The sequence below is a fragment of the Protopterus annectens genome, chromosome 8.part0 (genome assembly GCF_019279795.1).
Source record: "Protopterus annectens isolate FY-2018-M chromosome 8.part0, PAN1.0, whole genome shotgun sequence".
Taxonomy (NCBI): domain Eukaryota; kingdom Metazoa; phylum Chordata; order Ceratodontiformes; family Protopteridae; genus Protopterus; species Protopterus annectens.
This window is the reverse complement of record NC_056741.1, coordinates 1,300,834,145-1,300,860,792: the sequence shown is the minus strand read 5'-3', so window position 1 is coordinate 1,300,860,792 and position 26,648 is coordinate 1,300,834,145. Positions and strand designations below refer to the sequence as shown.

The following is a 26,648-nucleotide window of genomic DNA, read 5'->3' as shown; positions in this document are numbered from 1 at the left end:
TTTGCTTTAACATGATCAGGCAGAGGTTTGCTCCTTAAGCCAAGCATGCCTTCCAAGTACAGACCCAGTAACAGCAGCCCTGCAAGAGGCCTCTAAAGAATCAAAACCACACTGCAAAGTATGTTTTCCAACTTGTTCAGCAGAATGCAATAAATCCTGTAAATCTTTATTTTTCCACACAGTCAGAAATCAACATCATTTTCTATTTAAGCAGTCCAATAATATGCTGTTGATATTTTAACATATGAAATTGGCAGTTTAAAGCCCTGACTGCCAAGGTTGCAGAAGTATAAACATTTTTACCCCATCTATCCAGCGCCCTGGAGTCTCTATCAGAAGGGGTAGGATTTTTAGCAGTAGAAGCCTTACTGCCCTTGGGCCCCTGAGAAATGGTTTCTGGATTTGCAACAGGGGTTTTGAAATGGAGCTTGTGGGACTCAGGAACCCTGTAGTATCTGTTTGGTTTACTAGGAGCCGGAGGCAGGGAATCAGGGGCCATACTGGATTCTGCAAACACATCATCAACAATGTCTAGTACAGGAGGTATAGCCAAAGGCCTATGCTGAGGTAGAAGGAGGAAATCCCTAAGCCTCTTTTTAGATTCAGGAAATTCCTGACTCTCCCAGTTTCTGCAGTGTCTTCTGTTGGTATAGTAACAGCTGCATTCAAATTGCTGGAACCTGTATTCTGAGAGACTGCCTTACAGACTATACTAGTATACTAGTACTATAGTACTACATATCTAGACTAGAAGGTGGTGTTGCTTCATTGTTTCATTGTTTTAATATATTTCAATATATTGTTTTAATATACTGTCTTTTTAAAATTAGAGCTATGTCTAAACCTATCCTGATTGGTTATACTTTTGTATTTAAATGTACTAATTGTGCTTTTAAAATGTCTGATGAAGTTTATGTTTGTGGCATAAACGAAAAGCGCTTCACATTAATTTTGAGTGTGCCTCTTCATTCTGCTCTTTGGTTTAACTAGTTTGTCGTTTTGTGCCTTTTTAGTTTGTCTGTTTGTACCGTTAGTTGTTGCTTATATCTCTGTTGAAACTGCCCCCCCCCCCCCATTTTCTGCCGTGTCTTCATTTAGTATAGTAACAGCTGCATTCAAATTGCTGGAACCTGTGTTCTGAGAGACTGCCTTACAGACTATCTGCAATTATACAGAGCTGAGTATATATTTTTAGGTTATAAAGTTTAATTGTTGCTTAGATCTCTGTTAAAACCGTTGCCTCACTGTTCTGAGAGACTGATCGGCAAATATACAGAGCCGACTATATTTTTTTGGTTTTAAAGTTTATACTGTTAGTTGTTGCTTAGATCTGTGTTGACACTGCCCCCCCCCCCCATTTTCTGCCATACCTTCAGTTGGTATAGTAACAGCTGCATTCAAATTGCTGGAACCTGTGTTTTGAGAGACTGCCTTACAGACTATCTGCAATTATACAGAGCTGAATATATTTTTTTGGTTATAGAGTTTGTTAATTGTTGCATAGATCTCTGTTGAAACTGTTGTCTCACTGTTCTGAGAGACTGATCAGCAAATATATGGAGTTGAGTATATTTTTTTGGCTTTAAAGTTTGTACTGTTAGTTGTTGCATAGATCTCTGTTGAAACAGTTTTGTACACGCACCCTCCTTATTTTTGGTTTGAAGTTTAAATTTGGTGGCTTTTCAGTTGCCCACCCCACTGTAGATTTGATCTGGGACACTCCCCCAGTCCCAACTCTTTACCACATTCTACCTAATAAACTCTTTCTGCACTTGCCTTTAATCCTTTTTAATTTAATTGCATTTTGAAACTGTGTTTGGTCTGATATTGCTGCATACTCAAGTGTGTTAGCTTGCACTGCATGTGAATTGTTTTTACTACTGTTTTTGCTACTTTTCTGTAAAAAAAAAAAATTGTAAGCCTATTTACAACCTTTCCTGTAACTAGTGTTCCAGATACAGATTTGCTGTATCCAGGACTGTATGTAAGCTTCTGAGCCCCCCAAGCCTTTCTGTGCTGGAGGGAAGCCTTCTAGCTTATCAGTGAGAGTGGTAAGCACTAGTATCCTGTCTACCACATAAGGAGTGGTTCTGGCCCAGAAATTGTAGCTACTGGCCGTTTGGGCAATCTTCCATCTCTCTCAGCTTTCTGATTTGAAACCCTGCATTTGCACTTGTTTCTGTCCTGTAACCCGTCTAGTGCAGATACAAATTCTTAGTTTTAGCACTTAAATTTGCTTATTCATGCTCAGCACTTGTTCAGAACTTGTAAGCACTAAATAAGCTACTAATTACTATAGCACTCAGTCATCCTCATTACCTAGAGGAAAGAAGTCTTTGTACTTACTTTTCTCACTTGCTTAGAGAAAAACAGCTCTTGTACTCACTTTCCTCACTTATCTAGAGGAAAATAGTTTTTTATTCAGGCATGTTCAAGGGTCAGCTCCCAGTGTTCTCTCCTGTCTATCTGATGAATCTGGGCATCTTGAGGCAATGTAGAAATTGCCTCATGTACACAGACAACCCTCTCTCCTCCTACCACCCAACACTACAACCTGTGAGATATGCATTTATCCAGCCAAACTTGAGGTAAAGCTCTCTCCAACCAAGACTGAACTTGATAGTCATGAGGAGAAGGTAAACATTTGCAACACCACACTCAATCACATAGTCTCACTAAATCTACACCACCAAAATCCACACATAGTAAGACAAAAACATTCACGGAGGCTCTCAATAATAATCTGTCTAAGCAAAGCAGAAACGCAAGCAACCTCCATCCCCAACACAACCCAAATGACACACAGCCCACAGACTCAAGTGTGCCACTCAACCACAGCCAATAAGGCAAAACAACATACCCAACACACTAGTCATTGGTGACACTATAGTCAGGCACACTGATGTCCCATTCATCAGGCTAAACAAGGAGAAGGTTACTGTCAGCTGCCTGTCGGGTGCCAGGATCTGCGACATAACCCATGCACTCAGGTCACTCCACAACAAGTACAAATACGACTCTGTCATTGTCCATGTTGTTGTGAATGTCCTGAGACGTACCCTCCCTGGCTACATGAAAAGAGACATGGAAGAGCTCTCCGATCTTGTAGCCCAGACAGGTATGACCCTATCCCTGAGTAGCATTCTGCCATCGCCCAGAATGATACCGCAGTACAAGGACAAAATGATTGACTTCAACAATTGGCTAAGCTTCTGGTGTCATTCTAAGGGGATCCAGTATCTGTCTGCTTGGGATGACATGGTCGACAGACCACGATGCTTTGCCACAGACGGCCTGCACCTGTTGCCCCTGGGATTCCGGATACTGGCTAAGGGTCCTGCTGCCCCTATAGTGCCTTTTTTAGGCAGGGTTCAAATAACAAATTCACCACCATAACAGGAACAGGCAAGCAAAAACTGAGGGTAATACTACTCAATGCTAGAAGTCTAAATCTCAGAATGCACTCACTCGAGGCACTCCTTAAAATGGAGAACATCGACATCTGTGCAGACTGAGACCTGGTTCAAGGCTCCAGAGAGCATCCCTGCACTACCAGGCTATAATTCATACCACACTTTTCAGCCATGTAACCTGGACCGAAACACCAAAGGCAGAGGTGTGTCCATATTCATTAAGGATATCCACACCTCCAGGCTAGTTGCTCAGCATAATGCATCCGAGGTTATCCAAGTGCAACTAACTCTGTGCAAAACTGCAGTCCAAGTTGTCGCTTGCTACAGATCCCCCACCATGCCCCAAGATTCTCACTCCTCTTTTCTTGATGTACTGGAAAATATTAGGGTTCAACCAAACACCCTAATAATGGGCGACTTCAACTACCCCATCATTAACTAGGAAAACTCGTTTACCAACTCCTTAGCTCAACATTTTCTAGAATTCATAAACTTCAATGCACTAGATCAACTTATCCACACCCCCACCAGGGGCAGCAATATCCTAGACAGTACAGTTTTGTACCTACCATAAATGTAGATGTTCGAGTGTTCACACTGCTGCAGTCATTACACTTGGGTTATCCTGCCATCAGGCAGTCCCATAGTCGGCCAGAGTTCCAAAGTTTTGGTCAGGCATCGGTTGCTGTCGCTTCTTCCCTGATGTCAGTGTGCCAGGGGTATAAAAGATGCATCCAACGACATTTTCTTCACTTTTTCTTGCCCCAGATGTCAGGTGCCCCCAGGTAGATAGACAATACATATTGCAAATAAAACATATAAATAAAAATAAAAACAATACCTTCAGATACAAGCAAATACACCACAAAGGTTGTATAGGATAGACAGGTATAGATAAGGCCAGCTAGGACAGAGGGGATGGAGGGAGGGTAACCTGAACTGCAGCAGTGTGAACACTCGAACATCTACATTTATGGTAGGTACAAAACTGTACTATGTTCATCATGTTACACTGCTGCAGTCATTACACTTGGGTAGAATCCCAAAGCTAAGGTTGGGTGGCTGGTCTATAAAGAATTAGGATTGGCTATGAGGCCCTGCAGAACTGCAGTGGCAAATCCTGCTCTGGATTTAGAGTAAAGAGGCAAGTGGTAATGCTTGGTAAAGGTGTGCACTGAACTCCAAGTTGCCGCCTCCAGAATTTCCTTGGTTGGTACTCCTCTGAGAAAGGCTGCTGAAGTGGCTGTTGCTCTGGTAGAATGTGGCCTAATATTATTAGGGACTGATTTTCCATGCTGTGTGTAACAGTAACGAATACAGTGTCCTATCCATTTGGAGATAGTCTGCTTTGAGATAGCCTTGCCCTGTGATCCTGCAGCATATGCCACAAACAGTTGCTCAGTTTTCCTGAAAGCTTTTGTTTTGTCCAAGTAGAAGCATAACTGCCTGTGTATGTCCAAAGAGTGCAGAAGTTTCTCTCCTTTATTCTGTGGGTTTGGATAAAAAGTTGGCAAATGGATGGTTTGGTTAAGAGCCACACTAGAGCACGAAGGTAGGGTTTGTCCTTAAAGAAACCCTGTCTTGATGAAAAATTATAAAAGGTTCCACTGCCATTAATGCCTGTAGCTCTGAGACTCTTCATGCTGAAGTCACTGCCAGGAGCAGAGCTGTTTTCCATGATAAAAATTTTAGTTTGGCTGTATTGGCTGGCTCAAAAGGTAGCAGGGTCAGTTTTTCCAAAACAAAATTGAGGTCCCAAGTTGGTGTTGGTGCCCTCCGGGGTGGTCTTATGTTTTTAGCCCCTCTGAGGTAATGCTTTAACAAGGGATGAGAGAATAAAGGAGGATCCGTGTTATAATGTGCTGAAATGGCAGAGGAGTGGATCTTAATTGATGAGAAGGATAGGCCTTTGTCCAGCATCTCAGTTAAGTATTGTAAAATCTGAGGAATGTTTGGGACAAGAGGGTCTAGGCCTTGAGCCTGGTTCCAGGTGCAGAATCTCTTCCATTTTTCTGAGTAAGATTTCCTGGTGCTAGGCCTCCTGGCCTCCAAAATGACATCCATAACTGCTTTAGAGAGAGGTGTTGCCTGTCTGACTAATGGATCTGCCATGCAGCCAGGTTTAGTGTTTTGAGCTGACCGTGCAGGGTCTGATTGTTTTGTTGAGTCAGAGGGTGTGAACTTTGAGGCAGAATCCATGGTGGGCCTTGAGCTAAGTTCTTTAAGATTGGGTACCAGTGCTGGTGTGGCCAGTCTGGAGCAATCAGGATCATCTGTGGTTTTTCTTGTCTGGCTTTTAGGAATACCTTTGAAAGGAGAGGCAGAGGTGGGAAGGCATAAACTTTTAGGTTTTTCCAGCTGAACGAGAGAGCATCCACTTTCCATGCTTGTGTGTGGTAAGTCCTTGTACAGTATTTTTGTAGATGGCAATTCAGTGGGGAGGCAAAAAGATCTATGTCTGGGTATCCCCATTTGTGTGTTACCATGCTGAAGATTTGTGGATTCAATTTCCATTCGTGAGGGTCCATGATATTTCTGCTTAGATCATCTGCCAGAGTATTTTTCCTTCCTGGCAGGAATTGTGCTTGCAGATGAACTTGATAAGTTAGAGCTGTGTTCCACAAGGTCATGGCTTGCCTGCATAGGAGATAAGAATGAGTGCCCCCTTGCTTGTTTATGTACCACATTACTATGGTGTTGTCTGTCCTTAGTAGTAATTGTCCTGGATGCAGAAGGTCCTTGAAAGCTGTTAGGGCATTTTGAACAGCCAACATCTCTTTTTGACTGATGTGAAGATGCATTTGGTCTGTGGTCCACTTGCCCTGAATGCATTTTCCTGCCATGTGTGTCCCCAGGCATAATCTGAAGCATCTGTTGTTACAGTCTGCCTGGCTGTGGGTAGAGTGAAAGGCTGACCCTTGTTGAGGTGACATGCCTGTGCCCACCATCGAAACTCCTGTTGTAGGCAGGGAATTATTGGAATTACTGCTTCTAAACTGTGAGAGTGTTGAGTCCAAACACTTTTTAGGTACCACTGTAGTTTCCTCATATGCAGTCTGGCATATGGGATTAGTAGTATGCAGGATGCCATGAATCCCAGGACCTGCAGAATTTTTCTTGCAGGGAGATGGGACTTCTTTGCCAGTAATTGAAAATATTGAGTCAGTTGCCCTTGCTTGTCTGGCGTGAGGTAAGACATCTGGGCCGTTGTATTTAAGCTGGCACCCAGGAATGTTATCTGCTGTGAGGGCACTAGTTTTGACAACTTTTCGTTTACTGTGTACCCTAGAGAAATTAGCAACCTTTTTACAAATGCCAGATGCTTTAGAAGAATGTCTTTTGTCTCTGCTTGAATGAGGCATTCGTCCAGGTATGGATATATTTGAATTCCTTTTTGTCTGCAAAATGCGATTACTGGTGCCAGGCACTTTGTAAAGACCCTGGGCGCAGTAAATAAGCCAAAGGGCAGTGCAGAGAATTGGTAGTGCATTGTACCAGCTTTGAATCTGCGGTATCTTCTGCAATTTTGTCTGATAGGGACATGCAGGTATGCCTCTTTGAGGTCCAGAGTAACAAGCCAAGCCTTCTTGCCCAGCATGGGAAGAAGCTGCTGTAGTGTCAACATTTTGAATTTCGGAACATCCAGGTAAGTATTTAGAGTTGAAAGGTAATAAGCCAAAACACGAACTAAGTCCCAACAACCAAAAGGAAGAAAGCAGTAAGCACAGTGGTAGTCCAATGAACCTCTCCAAGCTGCAACTGTTGATAAATCCTTTATTAAACACGAACAACACAATGAGGTAAACGAAACACAAATAGATCAAGCGCCTGCATAGATGTCAGGCTTTTTCAAGATGAAACAGCAGGGTAACCAAGTTCATTTAAATAGAGGCATTCAATGATGATTGTTTCAATTAAACAATTACATTAATTAAATTAAATTAATTGAATTAAATTGATTGAAATGCTTTGTCCAACACCAAGATACAAAATATACTTTGTTGAAATAGAAGCATGGTTGTGCACAATACTTTTGATTTCAAGCAGATAAAAACATGTTAAATTACAAATGCGTAGATGTTGTCTGACAAGAACTATGAACACTATCTTATAATACTGAATACTATCCGTACATTCTAAAATCATTGAAAAAACTTTCTTTGTTTGAATATTTTAAATGTTGTAAATAACATGGACGAATGAAAAATGAAATCATAGTGGTGTGACAACTGTATCTTTTTGTTTTAGTTTTTTTAAAAATGAAACCTTTTAAGAACTGTGCATATAAAAATATTCAATTAAAATAAGCATTAAAAAATTCCTTTATGCACTCAGTGCCAATAAAATATCAATAAATATAAAAATACATCATTTAATATATATATTATTTCTAGTTAATATGTAATAAATATCAATAAATATAACAAATATAATAAATATTATATATATTAAACGTGTGTGTTAAATCTACTGTTGTGTAAAAAATACCTAAAAAATGCCTAAAAAATATATGGTTTTAATTAATAAATTATTGATTTCATACCATGTGCGTGTGTTATGATGTTTTTATAATAGTGCGTCTTTTATTACAAAAACTTGTTGAAAACATACAAATGTTTAAAACTTCTTACATTCAACCTATGACATCTTGTGTAAATGAATTTCCAAATGGTCAACCTGTGAGCAACTATGTTATTCTTTGTCCCTTAAGATATTAATTATGATTATAGTTTCGCTCGTCTAAGTTTTAATAAACTACTGATGCTGATAGCATCATTTAAGGCAGGTGGTTTCGTTGCATTTAGTCTGAGTTGCCATATTAGTTCTTTGTACTCAATGGTGGCTTCCCAGTCACCACCTCTTGGGTTGTGGGGAACCTGTTCTAAGACTAAAAATTTCACAGACATGTCAGGGCAGACCATCTGGTGTCTATAAAAAGCATTTGATTCTTTCTTCTTTTGGATGTCATAAAGGTGTTCGTAGATTCTCCTACGCAACGTCCTTTCGGTCTTTCCAATGTAAAAACTTTCACAAATCTGACACACACCTAAGTATATTATATCCCTTTAGATGCACAGTTGTAATATAACTCTGATCTGACTCTAAAATTTCTGGATTTAATGTATACTGAACCTGTGTTCATAATGTATGCACATTGTTTGCAAGCATTACATTTGTAAGTACCTGCCTGAATCTTTACGGTTTGTTTCGTGCATTGCCTTTGTCTCTCAAATAAATTTTTGAGATTAATATTTCTTGCATTGACAAATGTTGGTTGACTGGGCAACCATCTGTTAATTTCTTCATTTGATCTTATAATAGGCCAATATTTCGTTATGGTGTTTCTTAAATCAACAGCATTGTTGTTATATGTGCATACAAAAGCAGCTTTAGAGTCAAATTCTTTACTTTGTGTTTTAGCAATTTCAGTTGATATCTCCCCTTTTGATATACCTAGTAGAGGTGAATATGTGTTCTCTCTTTTGGTTAAAACTTCCTGATGCATTTTGTTTATTAACTTTTCAGGGTATCCTCTTTCTAAAATGTTTCGTTTACCTCATTGTGTTGTTCGTGTTTAATAAAGGATTTATCAACAGTTGCAGCTTGGAGAGGTTCATTGGACTACCACTGTGCTTACTGCTTTTTTCCCTTAGAGTTGAAAGGTCTAGAATGGGTCTCCAGGCTTTGTCCTTTCTGGGGACCAGGAAGAGTCTTGAGTAAAATCCTTGTCCTTGCTGTGGCACTTTTTGAATAGCTCTCATGTCCATGAGGGCTGAAATTTGCTTTTGACCCTCTGCCCACTGATTTTGTGGCAGGTTTGGCATTCCTTTTAGTCTTGGTAAAGTGTGGAAGTTGAACCTGTAACCATGGGACACAATATTCAGAACCCATTTGTCTTTAGTGATTGTTTGCCAGTTTTGAGAAAAAAGTGCTAGTTTTCCCCCTAAGGGTGCTGCTAAAAGGGAAGTGTTTGGCATACACAGGGGGAAGTTATTGGGACTGTTTCCTGTAAGGTTAAGACTTGTCCTCACCTCCTTTTGGGGTTGAGGTGCCCCACTGTCGTTGTCTGTTAGAACCTTGGGGTTGAGATCTGCCTCTTTGTGGCCTATCTGACACTGGAAAGGACCAATTCTTTGTAGGCCAATTTCTGCTAAATTGAGGTGGCTGTACCTGTAAGAAATCTTTGACTGTTTGAATAGATTTAGCGTTATCCTCCATTTTCTTTAATACCTCTTCTGCCTTAACTCCAAACAAGGTGTCATGCTGTAAAGGAGCATGACAACATGATCAGGTAAAGTCTGTTATTTTAACCAAGCATGTCTTTGAATCACAGAACCTGTAACTGCGGCTCTGCAAGAGGCCTCTAAAGAATCAAAACCACATTGCAGAGTATGTTTTCCCATCTGTTCAACTGCATGCAATAAATCCTGCATTTCCTTAAAGTCAGGGGCTTCTGAACTTGCAAGCATTTTCTGTTTTAACTGAGCCATTAAATATTGTTGGTACTTAAGCATGTGAAACTGGCAATTTAAAGCCCTTACTGCTAAAGTTGCCGAGGTGTAAACTTTCTTCCCCCATCTATCCAGTGCTCTGAAATCTCTGTCAGAGGGGACTGGATTTTTTGCAATGGAAGCCTTAACCCCTTTGGGACCCTGGGAAATAGTTTCTGGATCAGCAGAAGGGTTTTTATAAAGAAACTTGTGAGAGTCAGGGACTCTACAATACCTATCTGGGTTGGCTGGTGCAGGGGGTAAAGAATCAGGGGATAAACTGGATTCAGAGAACACATCATCCACAATATCTAACACAGGCAGGATAGCTAGGGGCCTGTGCTGAGGCAATAAAAGGAAGTCCCTGAGCCTTTTCTTGGATTCTGAGTACTCCTGACTTTCCCAATGGAAATGCTCCCTCAAGGTATGTAAGGTTTCCCCAAAAGAATAATCCTCAGGAGGAGAGGCTGAAGGGATGGATTCTTCAGCATCAGAGTCCTCATAGGGGGGTAGAGAGTATCCCTGGTCTGAAGAGGAATCAGAGGAAATGGAAACCTGATCAGAGGAATCATAGTCTGTATCCTGTCTAGGCCTTTTCTCAGGAGGGGGATGGGAACCCCTGATTAGTGTAATGAGGTCTTCGGCCATTTTAAGCATCTGTTTCTTATGCATGGAGGATTGTTCAGGAGAATGCTGTACTTGCTTCTTTGCCTTTAATGGTGTTTTTGTCTTGGCTGTTGCTTTAATGGTAAGCTGTGAAGGTCTGAAGACACCCTCAGAAGCCGATGCCTGCTCAGCAGCTTCGGACCCATCTGAGGGGTTAGTTTCCGTAGGCCCAATACCTTGAGTTTCCAGAGGCCTAGTTGTCTTCCACATGGGAGTCGGAGATGGCCTGTGGCTCTGAGGTAGCGGGTGTCAGGGGCTGAGAAAGCACCTCACTGAGAACCGGCGAACCGGTGACTGGCCTAGAATTTGGCTTCGTCATCTGTTTGGGACCTCGGATGCCTGTCCTTATCCTTGTCTTTGCGTTTTTTCATAATTGCGGTCGTCGGTTGATCCGACGGCATAGTATAATTGAATCTGCGACCAAAGTAGGGCAAAGCAAAATCAAAACGTCATTTAATAGTGCGTTTGTTAAATCTAGCACAAAACTGACAACTAGTGACGTTGTGATCAGGGCCTAGGCATGGAATGCAGTAAGAGAGGAAGTCCTTATGAGGTATTTGCTTCCCACAAGAAATACAATTATTAACTTTTTCTGAAATCGGACTGAGGCAAGGAAAAAAGTTTCCCCAATGGGGTACTTAGCTTTATTGAAGACTTCGGATCTGAAATTCGACTTTGAAAATTTCAGGAGTCGGCCGACCGGCACTTGCGAACCACTTTTGCTTCAGGCACTGCGCGGCAAGAAAGACTGAAGAAAATGGGGTTGGATGCATCTTTTATACCCCTGGCGCACTGACGTCAGGAAAGAAGCGACAGCAACTGACGTCGGACCAAGACTTTGGAACTCTGGCCAACTACGGGACCACCTGACGGCAGGATAACCCAAGTGTAATGACTGCAGCAGTGTAACATGATGATCTAGTCATTACCAACATGAGTGACCGGTATTCCACACCTGAAGTCAACTCCTCGTTGGTCAGATCCGACCATAAGCTTATTACCCTTGATATCCACATCCCACCCCCCATTAAGGAAACCACAGTAAAAAATTTCTCCAAAGTCAACTTCATGCTTCTTAAGACAGAAGTGGTGAACTTCATGACACCCATGCAGATGGACAATACAGTTACAACTTCTGAATCCTACACAAATGTACTCTATAAGCACTTACATGAGTGCATGGATCGTGCTATCCCAAACAGAACCAAGACGCTATCCTCCAAAAAAAGGAAGCCAATCTGGTGGTCCCCTGCCATAAACAAACTGTACAACAGAAGGAAGAAACTGTTGCAAAAGAGAGTAAAATCCCATGAGTGGAGGAGCTCCCTGGTCAGTCTCAATAAGAAGCTGAGATCCCTTATAAGATCCTCCAAAGCTAGCTAGGAAAACAAAATCCTCACTAAATCCAAGGACAACCACAAAGCATTCTATAGCTATGTTAAGAATCTAGATGGCAACATCCAGATCTGCTCTGAGTTACAGCACAAAGGCACGAAAATTACAGAACCAACTGATATTGCCAACATCCTGGCAGATAGGTTCAGTGCTAACTTTACCCCCCTCTCACCCCCTAAAGGGCCCATATCTATACAGGAAGAATGCAGAGTCCCTGTAATTACAACTACACAGGTAAAAGCTGCACTCTCTAAAGCCAAAAACACAGCATCCATGGGACCGGACAAAATCCCAGGCTGAGTTTTACATGAACTTCAGAATGAACAGGCTCCCCACTTAAGCACCATGTTCAATAATAGCCTCGCATCAGGCTTTGTGCCCACTGAATGGTGCACAGCAACAGTTATCCCACTCCACAAAGGGGGAGCCACTACTGATCCCGGGAACTATCGACCTATTAGCCTGACGAGCCTGGTCCGCAAGGCCATGGAACGTATAATCATGGAACTCATAAACAAAGACATTGGTAACCTCCAAACTCTGGATCCCACCCAGTTCGGGTTTGTGAAAGGCAGATCATGCCTCCTGAACCTGATCGACTTCTTTGAGGCAATCACCAAAGCCGTGGATGAGGGTAAGGTGGTTCACACAGCCTATCTTGACCTCGCCAAGGCTTTCGACACCATCCCACATTCTGGAATTATAGCTAAACTCACTAAACTAGGTATAAATCCCTACGGCATAAGATGGGTTGCCAACTGGCTCACTGACAGAACCCACACTGTAAAAGTTGCAGACTCCAAATCTGACCTCAAAGCAGTGACAAGTGGAATACCACAGGTTTCTGTCTTGGGACCTCTCCTGTTTGGTATCTACTTCTCTGAAGTACAGGAATAAGAAAAGGGTCCTGTTTTTTTTTTTTATTTTGACACCACCTGGAGAATCTTCTCCATTCTGACACAGTTTCTCCTGGTACTAGGTTTCCTGGCCTCCTGCAGGACATTGAGTACATCCTCTGAATATAGGTGTCTGAAGGGGATCAGAACTCTATCGCTCATAAGGTGAGTCTGAGGTTGAGCACGTGAGGGTGTATGAGGTTCCCCCTGTCTTGAGTGAGTAGGTCAAATTGATGGGGTGACTGTGGTGATTGCCCTTGGCTACTAGGTGAAGTAGGGGAACCAATGCTGTCTTGGCCAAAAGGGGGTCACCAGCAGGATTTTTGGTTTGTCCCTCTGATCTTCAGAAGGACTTTTTGAGTCAGTCTGAAGGGGGGGGGATAAAGATATATTCCCACCCAAGAAAAAGAGAAGGCGTCCATTTTCTAAGCTTATGGATGTGGATATCTTGTGCAAAACAGATCTACCTGAGGAATACCCCACTTATGAATAAGATCCAAGAACACCTCCCTGTGAAGCATCCATTCCTGGGACAGTGCAGAGGTTCTGTTGAGTGTCTGCCATCACATTCTCTGTAGAAGGAATGTACACTGCTTGCAGGTGAATGTGTAGTTTTGCTGCTAGAGACCAAATCTGAATTGCCAAGCTGCAAAGCGGTAAGGACCTTGTCCACTCTGTTTGGTGATATACCACAGGACAGTCATATTGTCTGTGACTACTTTCAAGGTGCCTGGTAGAAGAATTTGGTGGAATGTTTGTAACGCTAGGAGAAGGGCTCTCATCTCTTTGATACTGATGTGGTCCCTTTGTCTGAGGGATGACCACTCTCCCTGAACTTTGTTCTGGTTGTTGTGATTTTGCAGAACTGCTCCCCAACTCAGATCTGAAGCATCTGTGTAAATGTGTTGTAAGGATGGAGGGGTCAGCAAAGGTATACCTTGACTGAGGTTGATGGCTGCAATCCACCATTCCAATTCTTTTTTTCAGGCATGGGAGAAGAGGGAGGGAAGTATCCAGAGGGTGGAATGTTGGTTCCACCGACTCTTCAGAACCCACTGGAACTTCCTTATATGCAGCCTTGCCAAGGGTAGCATGGGGATCAAGGATGCCATGTGGCCTAGGACTTTCAGGAATTCCCTGGCTGAAATGGTTTGGGGAGAGAAGTGTTTGAAGGTAATGGGGATGAAGGCTGCCATCTTGTTGGTTCTTATCCTGCACCCTAAGAAGGCCAGGTCCTGGGTTGGTGTCATGTGAGACTTTTGCTGGTTCACAGTGAACCCTAGGTCTGCCAAGGTTTTGGACACCATGTGCAGGTGATGGTGAAGAGTGTGGCAGTCCTGGTGGAGGATTAACAGGTCATCCAGGTATGGGTATATTTGAATACCCTGCATTCTGCAGTGGGCGATAACTGGAGCCAGGCACTTTGTGAATACTCTGCAAGCTGTGAAGAGCCCAAATGGCAATGCAGAAAACTGAAAATGCAAGGAACCCACTGAGAAATGTAGGAACTTCCTGTAGCTGGGGTGAATGGGGATATGAAGATAGGCATCCTTCAGAGCCAGGGATACCATGAAAGCTTGTTGGGGAATGAGGGTTAGGAGATGATGCATGGTGAGCATTCTGACGGTAGGCACCTTAAGAAAAAGACTAAGGACCGACAAATCCAGAACTGGTCTCCAAGGACCATCTTTTCTTGGGACCAAAAACATGCTGGAGTAAAAGCCCTTCTTTGTCTGATCTAGAGTCACTCTTTCTATGGTGCCCTGAGCTAGCAGCTGATCCGGAATTGGAGGAAAGAGATGAAGCTGACTTGGGGGGGTTGGGGTATCCCCTGGAAAGGAGGAATTGTCCACCAAGTCATAAAATGACCTTAATGAATGATGGAAAGGACCCAAGCCTCTGAGGTGATCTTCCGCCAGGAGATTAGGGAAAGGGTGAGGCGGAGGGACAGGGGGTGGAGGTGGGTAAACTGTTTGAGTCACAGTTGAGGGGCTCTGTCAGGGTCAGGTGGTCTCCGAAAGGGAGTAGGGGGGGGGAGAAGAGGATGGTCTAGGAGTAGAGTGTTTCCTAGATTGTCTCTGTCCTTTAGTCTGTGAGGCAGTAGACTGAGATGACTGCCTCCTAACAAAAGTGGTCCTTTTAGCGTAGTTGCTGTGGTACCTAGTAATAGGGGAGACTTGCAAATATTTTAGATTTTGTAGCTCCTTGCCCTTTTCTTGAAGGAAGTTTAGGAGCTCTGCAGAAGCTTCACCAAAAAGGGCCTTATTATCAAGTGGCGCATCCAGCAATTTGGGTTGTACATTCATGGGAAGGGGCTGGAGTCTCACCCAGGAATATCTTCTCTGGACAGAACCTGAGGCTGCAGATTTGGAAGATGCTTCTACCACATCATAACTGCACTTGATGGAGTGCCTGGTCACCTGAGAGGCAGTAGAGCGCAGGGCGGAGAGTTGTGACTTAACAGGAGAGTGTGGCACATCTGGTATAAGTGCAGAAGCTTTGGATAGGGTGTTTAAAACAAACCTAGCCATGTGCGTTTCATAATTTAGGGCTTGGATGGCTAGTGTGGAAGAAGTATAAACTTGCTTTCCTAGCCTATCCATAAATTTGCTGTCCTTGTCTGTGGGAAACAGAGAAGTGGAAGGCAGCTGTCTGGATGACTTGTCTGCTGACACAGCTATGACGGCTGCATCTGCAGGGGTTTCCTGAACAAGAACAGTCTATCCTGAGAAACTTTATAAAACCTATCTGGACATTTGGAAACAGGGGGCTGAGAATCAGGGGCCTGAGATGCAGCCAGAAAGGCTGCATGAAAGGCTGGGAGTAGGGGAGGGAATGCAGATGGGGAGGGCTGGCCCATCTGTAGTAGTTCAAAATACCTGTTTTTAGTTTCTGAAACATCTGAGGCCTGCCATTTGAAATGTTCTCTCATAAGAGAAATAGTGTCCCCAAAGGAGAAATCTTCCCCTAGAGATTCAGGACTAATAGTGTCCTCCTCCTTAGGAGTAATGAAGTCCTTGGGAGATTCAGTTGTGGAACAATGGGTAAGTGATTCATCAGAAGAGGAGAGTTCTTCCTCTGAATCCTCTAAGGCCTGCACATGTGTATGGGCTTGTTGGTGCACCTGAGACTGGAGGGCCTGGAAAGCTCTGAAAAGATTTTGGGAAAAGGCTTCCCATCAAGGAACTGGTTCTGTTTCTCTGTGTTTTAATTTTTGCTTCATCTTAAGAGGAGTAGAAAGATGCGTAGGTTTGGAAGCAGACACCTGAGTGGATGGAAAGGTGGAATTAGGCCCCTCCGATGCCACGAGCCATAGTTCCCCTTGCATCTGGAGCTGATGGCTGATCAACTTCAGCAGATGTACTCTGAGTTGCTGATGAACTGGCTTCCACCATGGTTCCCAGTTGTAGCTGTGAAACTGAAGTCCGATGGGACCGTGGGCTAACACCTGCCTCGAGAGTCTCACCGGACTCCTGAGGTGCAGCATGAGCATCAGGCCTAACTTTTTTGGCCTTCTTCCGAGGCAACTCCTTGGAAGTACCTACCCCACCCTCTATGCCTAATGCCAAATACCAGAGTCTCTGGTTTTCTAAGTAAAGTTTTAAGGCAGCCAGGCAGCTGCATAGTATTTTGGGCATGAAAGACTTGCAGATGTCACAAGAAATATGGTTGTGGCCTTCATCTAAACAAAACAAGCATTGATCATGCATGTCCTTATGTGGAATTTGTCTTCCACAAGCACACTTCCCCTTCCTAGCTGACATGTACATTTGAAAAGCTAGAAAAAAGGCAAAAAAAAAACCCAAAAGGGTATTTATCTGTATCAGACAGCCGAAACAAATGCTCAAACTGATTCCCGGAGCTGGCGATCAGAGGTCCATAGATCACTGTGGCAGAAAAGATTTGAAGTGGGTACGTGCAGACGTCACTTTTATAGCCGACATAAGTTTACGGTTCTGACAGGCAATGTCGCACATACCCCTGCTCCTAAGACTTTGGTATACTGGCTGGATGTCCAGTGCTGCAGGCAGTGGACCTCCCTACAATTATGAATACTGCAACATGAGAATAGAAGGACATCAATGGTTCCCAGCCAGGTTCATGCTACTGCGCTGACAACATAGCCTTAGCTGTAGAACAGAAGTGCATCATAACACAAAGAAGTTGGACCAGGAAGGATATGGGTATGGCCATCCAAGCCGGTTATGTCAGTTCTTGCTGGCACATGTGGTGAGATCACACATGCATGTATGGAGGGCTATTATGTAGTCCCGACAATGACACAAGTGTAAGCATCACCAGTAGGTGAGAGGGTCAGGATATTAATAATGTCCCCATTGCTGGGATGTCAGTCAGAGTGCAAACTCCTCTAAGTATGCCTGCATGATGCCCCCTCTCCTCCAACTAAACAGCTCTCACACTAGCAGAACCTGTGGTTCCCACCACTGGGGAATGAATAGGTTGGAGACCAAGAGGGAATGGCTTAACAGTTAGCAAGGCAGCGGAGAAAAAAGCATAAAGAAAAAAAAAAACTTTTGATTTATTAAAGTCAGGACATTGAAATGGCCCAGTTTACACTGGTTAATAAGTCTGTCTGCAAAAATGCATATCCCTCTTTTTGATAGCTGTCTTAAAAACTTGCAGAAATTACATGCCTTGTTTAGTGATGTTTCTGAATCTTAAAGACCAGTGAATAAACTGCTATTTCATATATATGTACAGCCTGAAACTAATTAATCTGTGCTAATACTGAAACAAATATGTTAAACCAAAGGCTAATTGTGGTATATGTATCTGCAATCTGAACACTATGAAGAAGAATAAGGTTCATCATTCCAAGTATCACAGTGCAGTGGAAGACTTGTGAATTAAGAAACACTAATGTCTGAATTACCTTTCTTGGGACTTTCCATACTGTCTTTTTTTGTTGCTGCATGTCTGGCATAAGCTGCTTTCATTCTCTCTATGTTTCTTTTGCGGACCTGCTCATGAAGTACGATTGGTTTTGGATAATCCGTTCCAATGATGCAGCCTGCCTGTTGCTGAATGCTACGTGGGGCCTTCCAAGGCTCATAGATGTACTCAGCGGGGAACTTCTTCAAAAAGGGAAGATACTTCCTGTATTGGAAAGAGAAAGGACAATAGTAAAAAAATATAAAATATTCATGAGACTACTTCACAACAAATATATGTTGACAGTAAAAATCTAGAATCTGCAAGCTGCAATTCATTACTCTGATACTGCTCTGAAGATCAAGTCAGCTAATTTCTCATTAAGTATGTTGTGAGGTGTAATAGGGATACACAGCATGATCAGCATGTACTTTATACCATTAGAGAGTAGACACAGACCAAGTACTAAGCAACCCTACCCAAAGTAAAAGTGACACATTGGGCTCATGGGCCCCACAAAGGCACTGGTCTAAGTTTATAGGTTCATAGGTAGGTACTAGGCTATCTGCCCAAGGGCATTTATAAGCCTAGCCAGAATGTGCCGGCTTTCGCCTCCCTTTTAAATTGGTATCCTGTGCCTCTGTCTAATAGGGCCATTGAAGTGATCCCAGGAGTAAATTTACGATTTCTCATCCACTCGTCAAGATTTCTCTTGAAGAGAGTCAGTGAGGGGCTCTGCCTAACATAAATTAGGATTCTATTCCAGAGCAAGGGAAATCTCTGGGACAGGAATCTGTCCCTCCAGCATGTCCTGTTTATTGTTGTGCTGAGGTTTAACTCACTGGAGCATGTGGCTCTAAGAGATTTGGTTTTCTTGAGGTAGAGCATGTCCATTAATTCCGGGTTGGGCATGGCCTTGTACGTCAGGCAGACATCACCTCTGAGCAGACTGTAAGCAACCGAGTAGAGCTGGAGTTTCTTTAGTCGAGCTGCATAGGGCATCTGTTTGTGGCCCATGATCCTCTTGGTGAGGTACTTCTGTGGTCTTTCCAGCTGTTGCAGGTGTCAAGTAAGGTACATTCCAAATGGGGCATTATACTCTATTATGGGCCTAAATTACGGATTTAATATTTTCTACCCCACCCACACACCCAGTAAAAAAATACTTTGTGCAGTCTATAATGTCTTTCACTGATGGCAGGATTTGGATGAGGTTCCCTTACTTTTCTCACCAATGTGAAGATCTTTCCAAACTTGAATGTATTCTGTACATGTACAGGCATCAATACCCTCAGTTATGTAAAATGCTCCTCCTCCTATTTTATACTTAGTGATCTGAAATTATCAGGTTTCCCATTGTACCTTACTTAGACCTATGCTCTCGCCACCTACTGCTTGAAATCCCTAAGCATTTCAAGAAAATCAATGAAAAAAAATATTCACTGCTTCTGCCTCAGATGTATGGAATGGTTTGGACAGTTTTCTGCACCTAGAAATTTCTGATTCCCCAGTCCTCCTAATAACAATAGGGTGCTGCCCCCACCTCCCCAGCTGCCCTATGGACCCATTCATTCCCCAGAGTGACAGCTGTTCGTCCCATTCTTTTCTAAGAGGTGAGAGCTGTGTGAGCCGGGAGTGGGAGTTGTACACTAGCAAATGATGTTTTCACTTTAAACCCTGCTGTCACCTGTGCATACCCACAGTATCTAGCAGGTTACTGTGCACTGGGCATCGGCAAAGTATGTTCACTACTCCACTTGTGACTTGTTCAATAAGCCCTGCCTCTTTAAGGCAGCCCCCCATTACTGTGTTCCTCAGTCTTCACCAGGGATTCCACCACAGAGATTTGTGACCAGAAACATGTCTTCCACCCCCCCCACCCCAATAAAAATGGAAGGGAGCAAGCTAACTCTCATTACTTCTCTCCATGTACTCTGGTTTCATAGGTCACTGTCGGTGCTTTATTCCTCTATGCTGCTGGAGCCAGATACCGGTTTCCTTACTTAATGAACTGAGATTCTTCCACCTTAGAAAAGTAAAATGGTTAATGAACATTCCTTCAGCCTCATGGAGTACTTTCATTTCACTCAGAATATGTGGATTGTGCATATGACTAATAAATGTTGTAGTCACTGTTATTACTGTCAGATGGCAAAACACAGTTCACGCCTGTAGTGGAACACTAAAAGTAACAAATACATTTAGCTGAGAAAAAAGAAATAATACTTTTCCTAATATAAGAGACTATGCCTGGACTACTTTAATTGGTGAAAGAATTTGTCCAAGGGCCAAATCCCTAAAATTCCTAGGAAATATTTGATCCTGAATGTGCTACTTTTGGAATACCGACAATAACTTATTAGCACTCTCTACCAGAAAGGGTCATTACAGTGTTGTGGAACATTTTAGGACAATCACAGATCTTCTCAGGATACAACGTTAATGAAGCTAAAACAAAGGCAACAGCATGTAAATTATGTACCCACACACGAATTGGTCCAATAACATCCATATTTCTGGGAACATGATAAAATGAAGTATTTAGGAGTGTGGATTAGAAATGACTCTGTTGTGGTAGCTAAGGATATGTGGGAAGAGACTAAACAGATGATACAAAAATTGAGAAACTGGAGGCTTTGTTATATGGATTTAGATAGTAAGATACAAACCGTTAAAATGTTTTTAGTCCCTTTAGTCTTATACACAGGTCAGGCATATTTTTTATCAACCAGAGGAGAAGCTGTAGATAGCAATTAAAAAAGAGTTGAAGGATTTTATCTGGGAAGGGAAGGCAGCAAGGGTCAAGTGGGATAAGTGGATTCCATACCTCTCAACCTGGAAACATCAAAAATCTGGACAAGCCCCATGAAAAATAGGTACAAATCTGTACGCTGTTTAACATAAAATTTGCATATATAATTATGTGATCCCACTCACTACAATGGAATTGTGGGATACCGACTTTCAAATGCAAACTGAAGAGCAGACAACCAAAATATGGCACCAGAGGCCCCCTGCAGCCATTCCAGTGTCCCATTACCTGGCTATTTCGCCCCATTTATCATAAACACCAATGTGTGCATACTATTTTACTCCTGCAGTGATTTGGATTTTATTTTTACATAGCACAATGCACAAACTCCAATACACATCTGTTAAAGCAATACTGTCTCACAATGAAAATAGAATTGGCATTAAAACTTCTCTGCCCTTGAAACTCTCATTCATTAAAATAACATTGAAACCTACACCACATCCAAAGATAATGGATCTGGCCAGTGGTGGATAAAGATTACCTTTAGGCTGTTTTCAAATTATTAGCCACTTGCACAAAAAACAAGAAATATAAATGTGTTTTGATACATCTTACTGACTTTAGTAAATTATATTCCTTGTATATAATAGCACATTTTAAATGTGTTTGAACATTTTTTCAGTAGGCAATGAAACCTATGCATGAACCAATAATGACAAAACTGCCCAATTCAGAACATTTCCATCATAAAGGTCTACACACACACACACACACACACACACACACACACACACACACACACACACACACTTACTTAACAAGTGTTTCACTGTATTTAAGAAAGTGCAGCAGTACCCAACTATACAATTAATGGAGACAATTCAGGTCAGGACATGTACTGGATTAATGAACAAAAACTGAATTATCACAATTAATACATTTAATGATACTGTGAATATGCCGACAACCTTAATACTAGTAAAGATACTATAATTATTGCTGCAGCCTCAATGCAAAAAGTGTCAAACTGCTCAGTATGCAACTTATTATGAGACCAACTCAGATTTAAGATACCAGTAATAACAGGTAATATCCGGCTGAGTATCATGTGCCCATCATATCACACAAAGAACTTCAATAATACAAAAAATAATCAAACTGAATCAGAGCAATTTAACATTTCAAAATAAGGTAACTTCCAATTCCTACACATGGAGAGGACTAGGCAGTTTAACATGTGACAAATATGAGATGACTTCATACTTAAGGTTTCAAACTTGTATTTGCAACACAAATTACAGACCTATTTACTTTTTTTGACTCAAGATTCTATTTATAATGAATGATTACATGTCATTATAGCACATTTTGATACGTGCAATAGAGCTCTATTTAAGTACAGAATCATTCATAAATGAAACAGTTTGCAGTATCCCTCATTTGTAATGACTTAAAGCCTTATAAAAGTTGTAATGCGTCTGTCACAGGCAACTTAGTGAGTACCAGCTCTTCGGAAGAGACCAATACAAGAATGGCTGAAATAGTCAAAGCCTTAAATCTAGGCATCAGAAGATACTTTAATTTAAGCTCATCTCAGGCTCTCATCTGAAGACCAAAACACTCTGAAAGTTAAACAATTTTTGATGCTGATAATACATAAGCATCGAAGTTCTACCCTTCCACTTTAAAAGGGAAAGTTGCCTTTCTATTCAAGAAAATTAACAATCTGACCTTGCACAGCCTACAACCTGCATTTCCTACAAAGGGCATTGACATTACTGCTCCCATTTGTACTTGCGTTTATTTATCCAAGACCTGTTCTCGTCGTCGGTTTGCCTGCCCTGATGTTTCTCGGCTGGTCTGCAGACTGCAGTTGTATTCTCTCATTTCTCTGCCCCTGTTCTCACTTCTCGGTCATCCTGTCCTGATGTTTCTCGGCTGCGTTCCTGGCGGCAGCTTGAAAATACTGTATGTAGCACAAAACAAAAGTTTCTGCCTGGCAGTGCCTGCACAGAAAACGTTTCTTACTGTGCCAGCTTGTAATTCAAATCCAGCCAGCCGGAAATGATGATGCGAGCTCCTTGAGCTCAATTCCGACTGGCTGGTAGCCTGCCGGTGCTGACGTCATCGCGCACGTGATGACGTCAGTGCCAGCCAAAGTTTAAAAAGTTAAAATAAATCGGAACTGAAGGGGTGCCACTCGGGAATCGTGGCACCCCTTCATTTGGACCCCAAAACTCGGTAAAAACCGAGTAATTCGGAACGGTTGAGAGGTCTGGTGGATTCTTCCAATAGAACAAGGTGGACTAGGATTACCCAATTTAAGGGGGGTATTTTAGTGCAACACAGTTAAAGCTTTTGTACATAGCACAAGCAGAAAGCTACAATTCAAAGTGGAAAGGAATTATGCTGATATAGGGAGTAAGCTCAAGAAATAAAGAGATATTACGATTTTGGATGCAGACTCTCAAGGAGAACAACAAAATTCATACAGAGTATTATATTCATAAAATAGCAGGGAGTATTCTAACAACCAAACCAGCATGAGAATGGAGAAAAGAGATTTTGCTGATAGGGATGAATGTGGTCAGGAATACATACAATAGGCAATAGGGGGCTAGAATTTATTGGAGAAAACTGGCAAAGGAACCAAGGTATTGAGAACAAATAACTAGAAAGGGAAAGGTAATAGAATAGGAAGATGCCAATAATTTATTTGGACTGCAAGTTAGAGATTGCCTTCCCTATCAAGGACTGATATCAGAGTATAGACAAAGAGATAGAAAAAGGGGGCTCCTGAATGAAAGACCAGCACTGGTACTGTTTTTAATAGAATCTAGATCAGAAGCGGTCATTAAAAAAGGAATATTTAGTGAAGCATATAAAATACTGCATGATAATTATAAGAATCAATAAGAGGAGCTTAGAAATGATTGGGAAGAGAGATTGGATAAACAATTCACAAAGAGATAATGGGAGGATGTATGTATATCTCCCAAATATGCAACAAAGTCTAGAAGATTTAGGATCTTTGCCTGAAAGTGTTTACAGAGGTAGTTTTATACCCCAAGTAGACTCCAAAGAAATTTTCCTCAGGTGAATAGCAAGTATTGGAGGTGTGACGAGCAACAAAGAGGTGGCTGGGAACATATTTTTTGAGAGTGTAATGAGCCGGCAGACTTTAGGGATTTCCTGCAGACTGCTCTGTCAGAGATGCTGGGTGAGCAGACTAGACTGACTGGGAAGATGATTTTTTGAATTATGATACAGAATTGGAATTGCCTAGATATAGTAAAGCCTTGCTGAGTCTAATTATGGTGGGTGCCAAAAAAATCAATTACTAGAAAATAGAAATCAAAGTCTAGACCAACTTTACTAGAAGCAGTAAATATAGTAACAGAAATAAAACAACTGGAATTGGGATTTTAGAAAAGGGGGAGAGCAAACTACATAGGAAAAAATGGGAATTTTGGGAACAATATATGCAGAGCAGGAAATTTTGGGAACAATATATGCAGAGCAGGAACAAGGTTTAAGAGGCAGGATTTAAATGAGCCTAACTGACAATGTCTAGATATGTTTGCAACTACAGTTGTTTCAATGGTGTCTGTGATGTATACTGTTTGCAACTAACATGGTGTCATGTTGTTTGTTTTTCATTTGTATAAATGTAAGATTACCTATGTTCTATGTGAAAATTTAATAAAGATGTCTGTTAGAAAAAAATAACTTATTTGCACTCCCAATACATTCCTAGTTATTTCTATGTGACTCTGCACTGCAGAGTATGTAATTAATACAGATATTTACCTCAGAATTATATTGCCTGATTTCACCTTGTGTTTAGTATGCAATGCAGTTTCATTACCACATTATGAAAACATTCTTGTCTGAACAAAATCTTTTACCTTAATATACAAAATAACGTTCTCTCCTCTAAGTTGAAACTAACTTCTCCTTAAAATCTAACTATTTCAACACTTTGTGGGGTATTCAGAAGTGCTTAGAGCTTCTACAGAACCCTTAATATCATAAGCTGGTGTTTTTTTTATTTCCAATTTGTTTCACATTATGTGACTAAAGGAGCAAGTTATGCACTTGAAATACATGTTTTTGCAGTCAAATGAAAAAAAAAACATGTATTTGGGATACAGATCTAGCCACAGTCTGAAAAACAATGTGAAAACACTAAATTGTGGTACTTAGTGCTTCACAGACATGCTAAGCATTTCTAAATAACCACATAAGTATCAAGCAAGCAATATTGCCCTCTACGGGGTGGGCATTACAGGCCAATAATGGATCTCCTGGGGATGTTGTGACGATCAGTGCTGCAAGAAGAGAGTCTCTAAACCCTTTCAATGTAACTTACCTGTAAACCAAAGCAAAAAATTAGACCAGCAGACTGTGGCAAGAAACCAATATTTAATATTATGCACTAAAAGTGCATAGTAATGTAGGAGAGAAAAACAAACCGGTTTCGGTTTGATAAATCACATAGCCTTCATCAGTGTATAGAACATGAATAAACTAACTCCTTATATAGTCCATAATACAAGACAACAAAATCATGTGACTCATTAAAGGTACTCATTTAATGCAGGTGCAAACAAACCCCCCAGCTTAATGATCCATTTTTTTCTCTTTTTTATTCAGCATCTCATGCCAGCCTGCCTTGCTGGATCTAATGCCCAAGATTCGATCAATAATTATAAAATTAAAGAAAGCATTTTTTATGTACTGTAGTGTGTTTATAAATGGCATTAGTAATTTTTTGATGTTTTATATCACAAAAGTGCTCAGAAATCCTAAATTTAACCGGCTGCGATGTTTGCCCAATGTAGAAGGCTGAACAATTACAGGTAGCTAAGTAAATCACCCAATCTGTCTGGCAACTGGCAAAAAAAAAAAAATTGTTATAAACCTGGCCAGTGTTTTTACTACTAGAGCACTTGGTTTTCATGACCCTTGGACAGTAAGTGCAATGTCCACAAAGAAAGCACTCTATGACTGGATCCCCCAAGAGTGTAACTTGAAAAGAATCTTTCTTAATGACTAGGCCCATGTTTATACAGATTAAAATAAGAAGCCAAATTCCTACCCTTCCTAAAGGAAAAGTGGCATCTATTATCTAACAGTTCAGAGAGCTTGGTGTCTGCCAACAGGATGTTCCAATGATGCTGGACACTGTCCATCAGTGCTCCAGTATTCCTACCAAATGTGGTAACGAAACATATAATGGATTCCCCATCAACAACCTTATTTTTATATTGAAGAAGACTTTCCCTGTCAATGGTATCCACCCTGTTCTTGGCATGAAGGACGTATCCCGCCTTATAGCCTCTGTTCCTAAATCTAATTGTAAGGTCATCTCTGAAATGCTGATATGTACTATTGCTCGAGGATATACGTTTGACTCTCAAAAATTGAGACTGGGAATGTTTTTACAGATATGTGGAGGATGATAGCTGGTGGCATGGAGAAGGGAATTGTATTCAGGGAACTTGCGGTAAACCTCAGAAGTTAGGGTGTTTACCAGGACCTCTGGTCACCAAAACATTCAAAAAAGTGATCCGATCCATATCACAGTTTACCATAAAATGTATCCCCCACTTGTTCTCATTTAAATAACTAACAAAATCCTGTAAATAATCCTCATCCGATCTCCATACCATCCAGCAATCATCCAAATATATTTTCCAAATGTCAATCTCCTGCAGAAACAAATTATGTGAGCTGTCATAAATTATTTGCTCCTCAATATAGGCCATAAATAAATCAGCATAAACTGGAACAAATAAAGCACCCATGGCCGTACCTTGAATCTGGAGGTAGTATTTATCATGATAGAAAAAAAACATTCTTTGTGAGTACATGCTCGGCAAGACAAATGAAAAATGTATTGAATCTGGGTTGGTATAACTCAGATTTGTACAGCCAATATTCTAAGGCATCAATCCCAGCCCAATGCGGGATACTGGTGTATAATGCTGTAACGTCCAAGGTACCAGGTAACCAAGCCAGCTCGAGCTGCATTTCAGAGATGACCTGGAGAAATTCTGTGGTGTCCCGTAACCGGGCCCGTACCCATTTGAGAAGTGGTTTGAGATATTTGGTTAGAAATTGGGACAGTGGATCC

At 41.6% G+C, this 26,648-nt stretch overlaps 1 protein-coding gene across 2 annotated transcripts in view; it reads right to left on the bottom strand.

The window, feature by feature from the left end:
• The window catches only part of LOC122809369 (cryptochrome-2-like), a 321,493-nt gene that overhangs the window by 17,021 nt on the left and 277,824 nt on the right, over positions 1-26,648 (bottom strand). For both annotated transcript variants that reach the window (XM_044080815.1, XM_044080813.1), the window contains exon 10: positions 17,756-17,979. In XM_044080815.1, the coding sequence (XP_043936750.1) occupies positions 17,756-17,979 (224 nt within the window). The remainder of the gene's footprint in view (positions 1-17,755; positions 17,980-26,648) is intronic.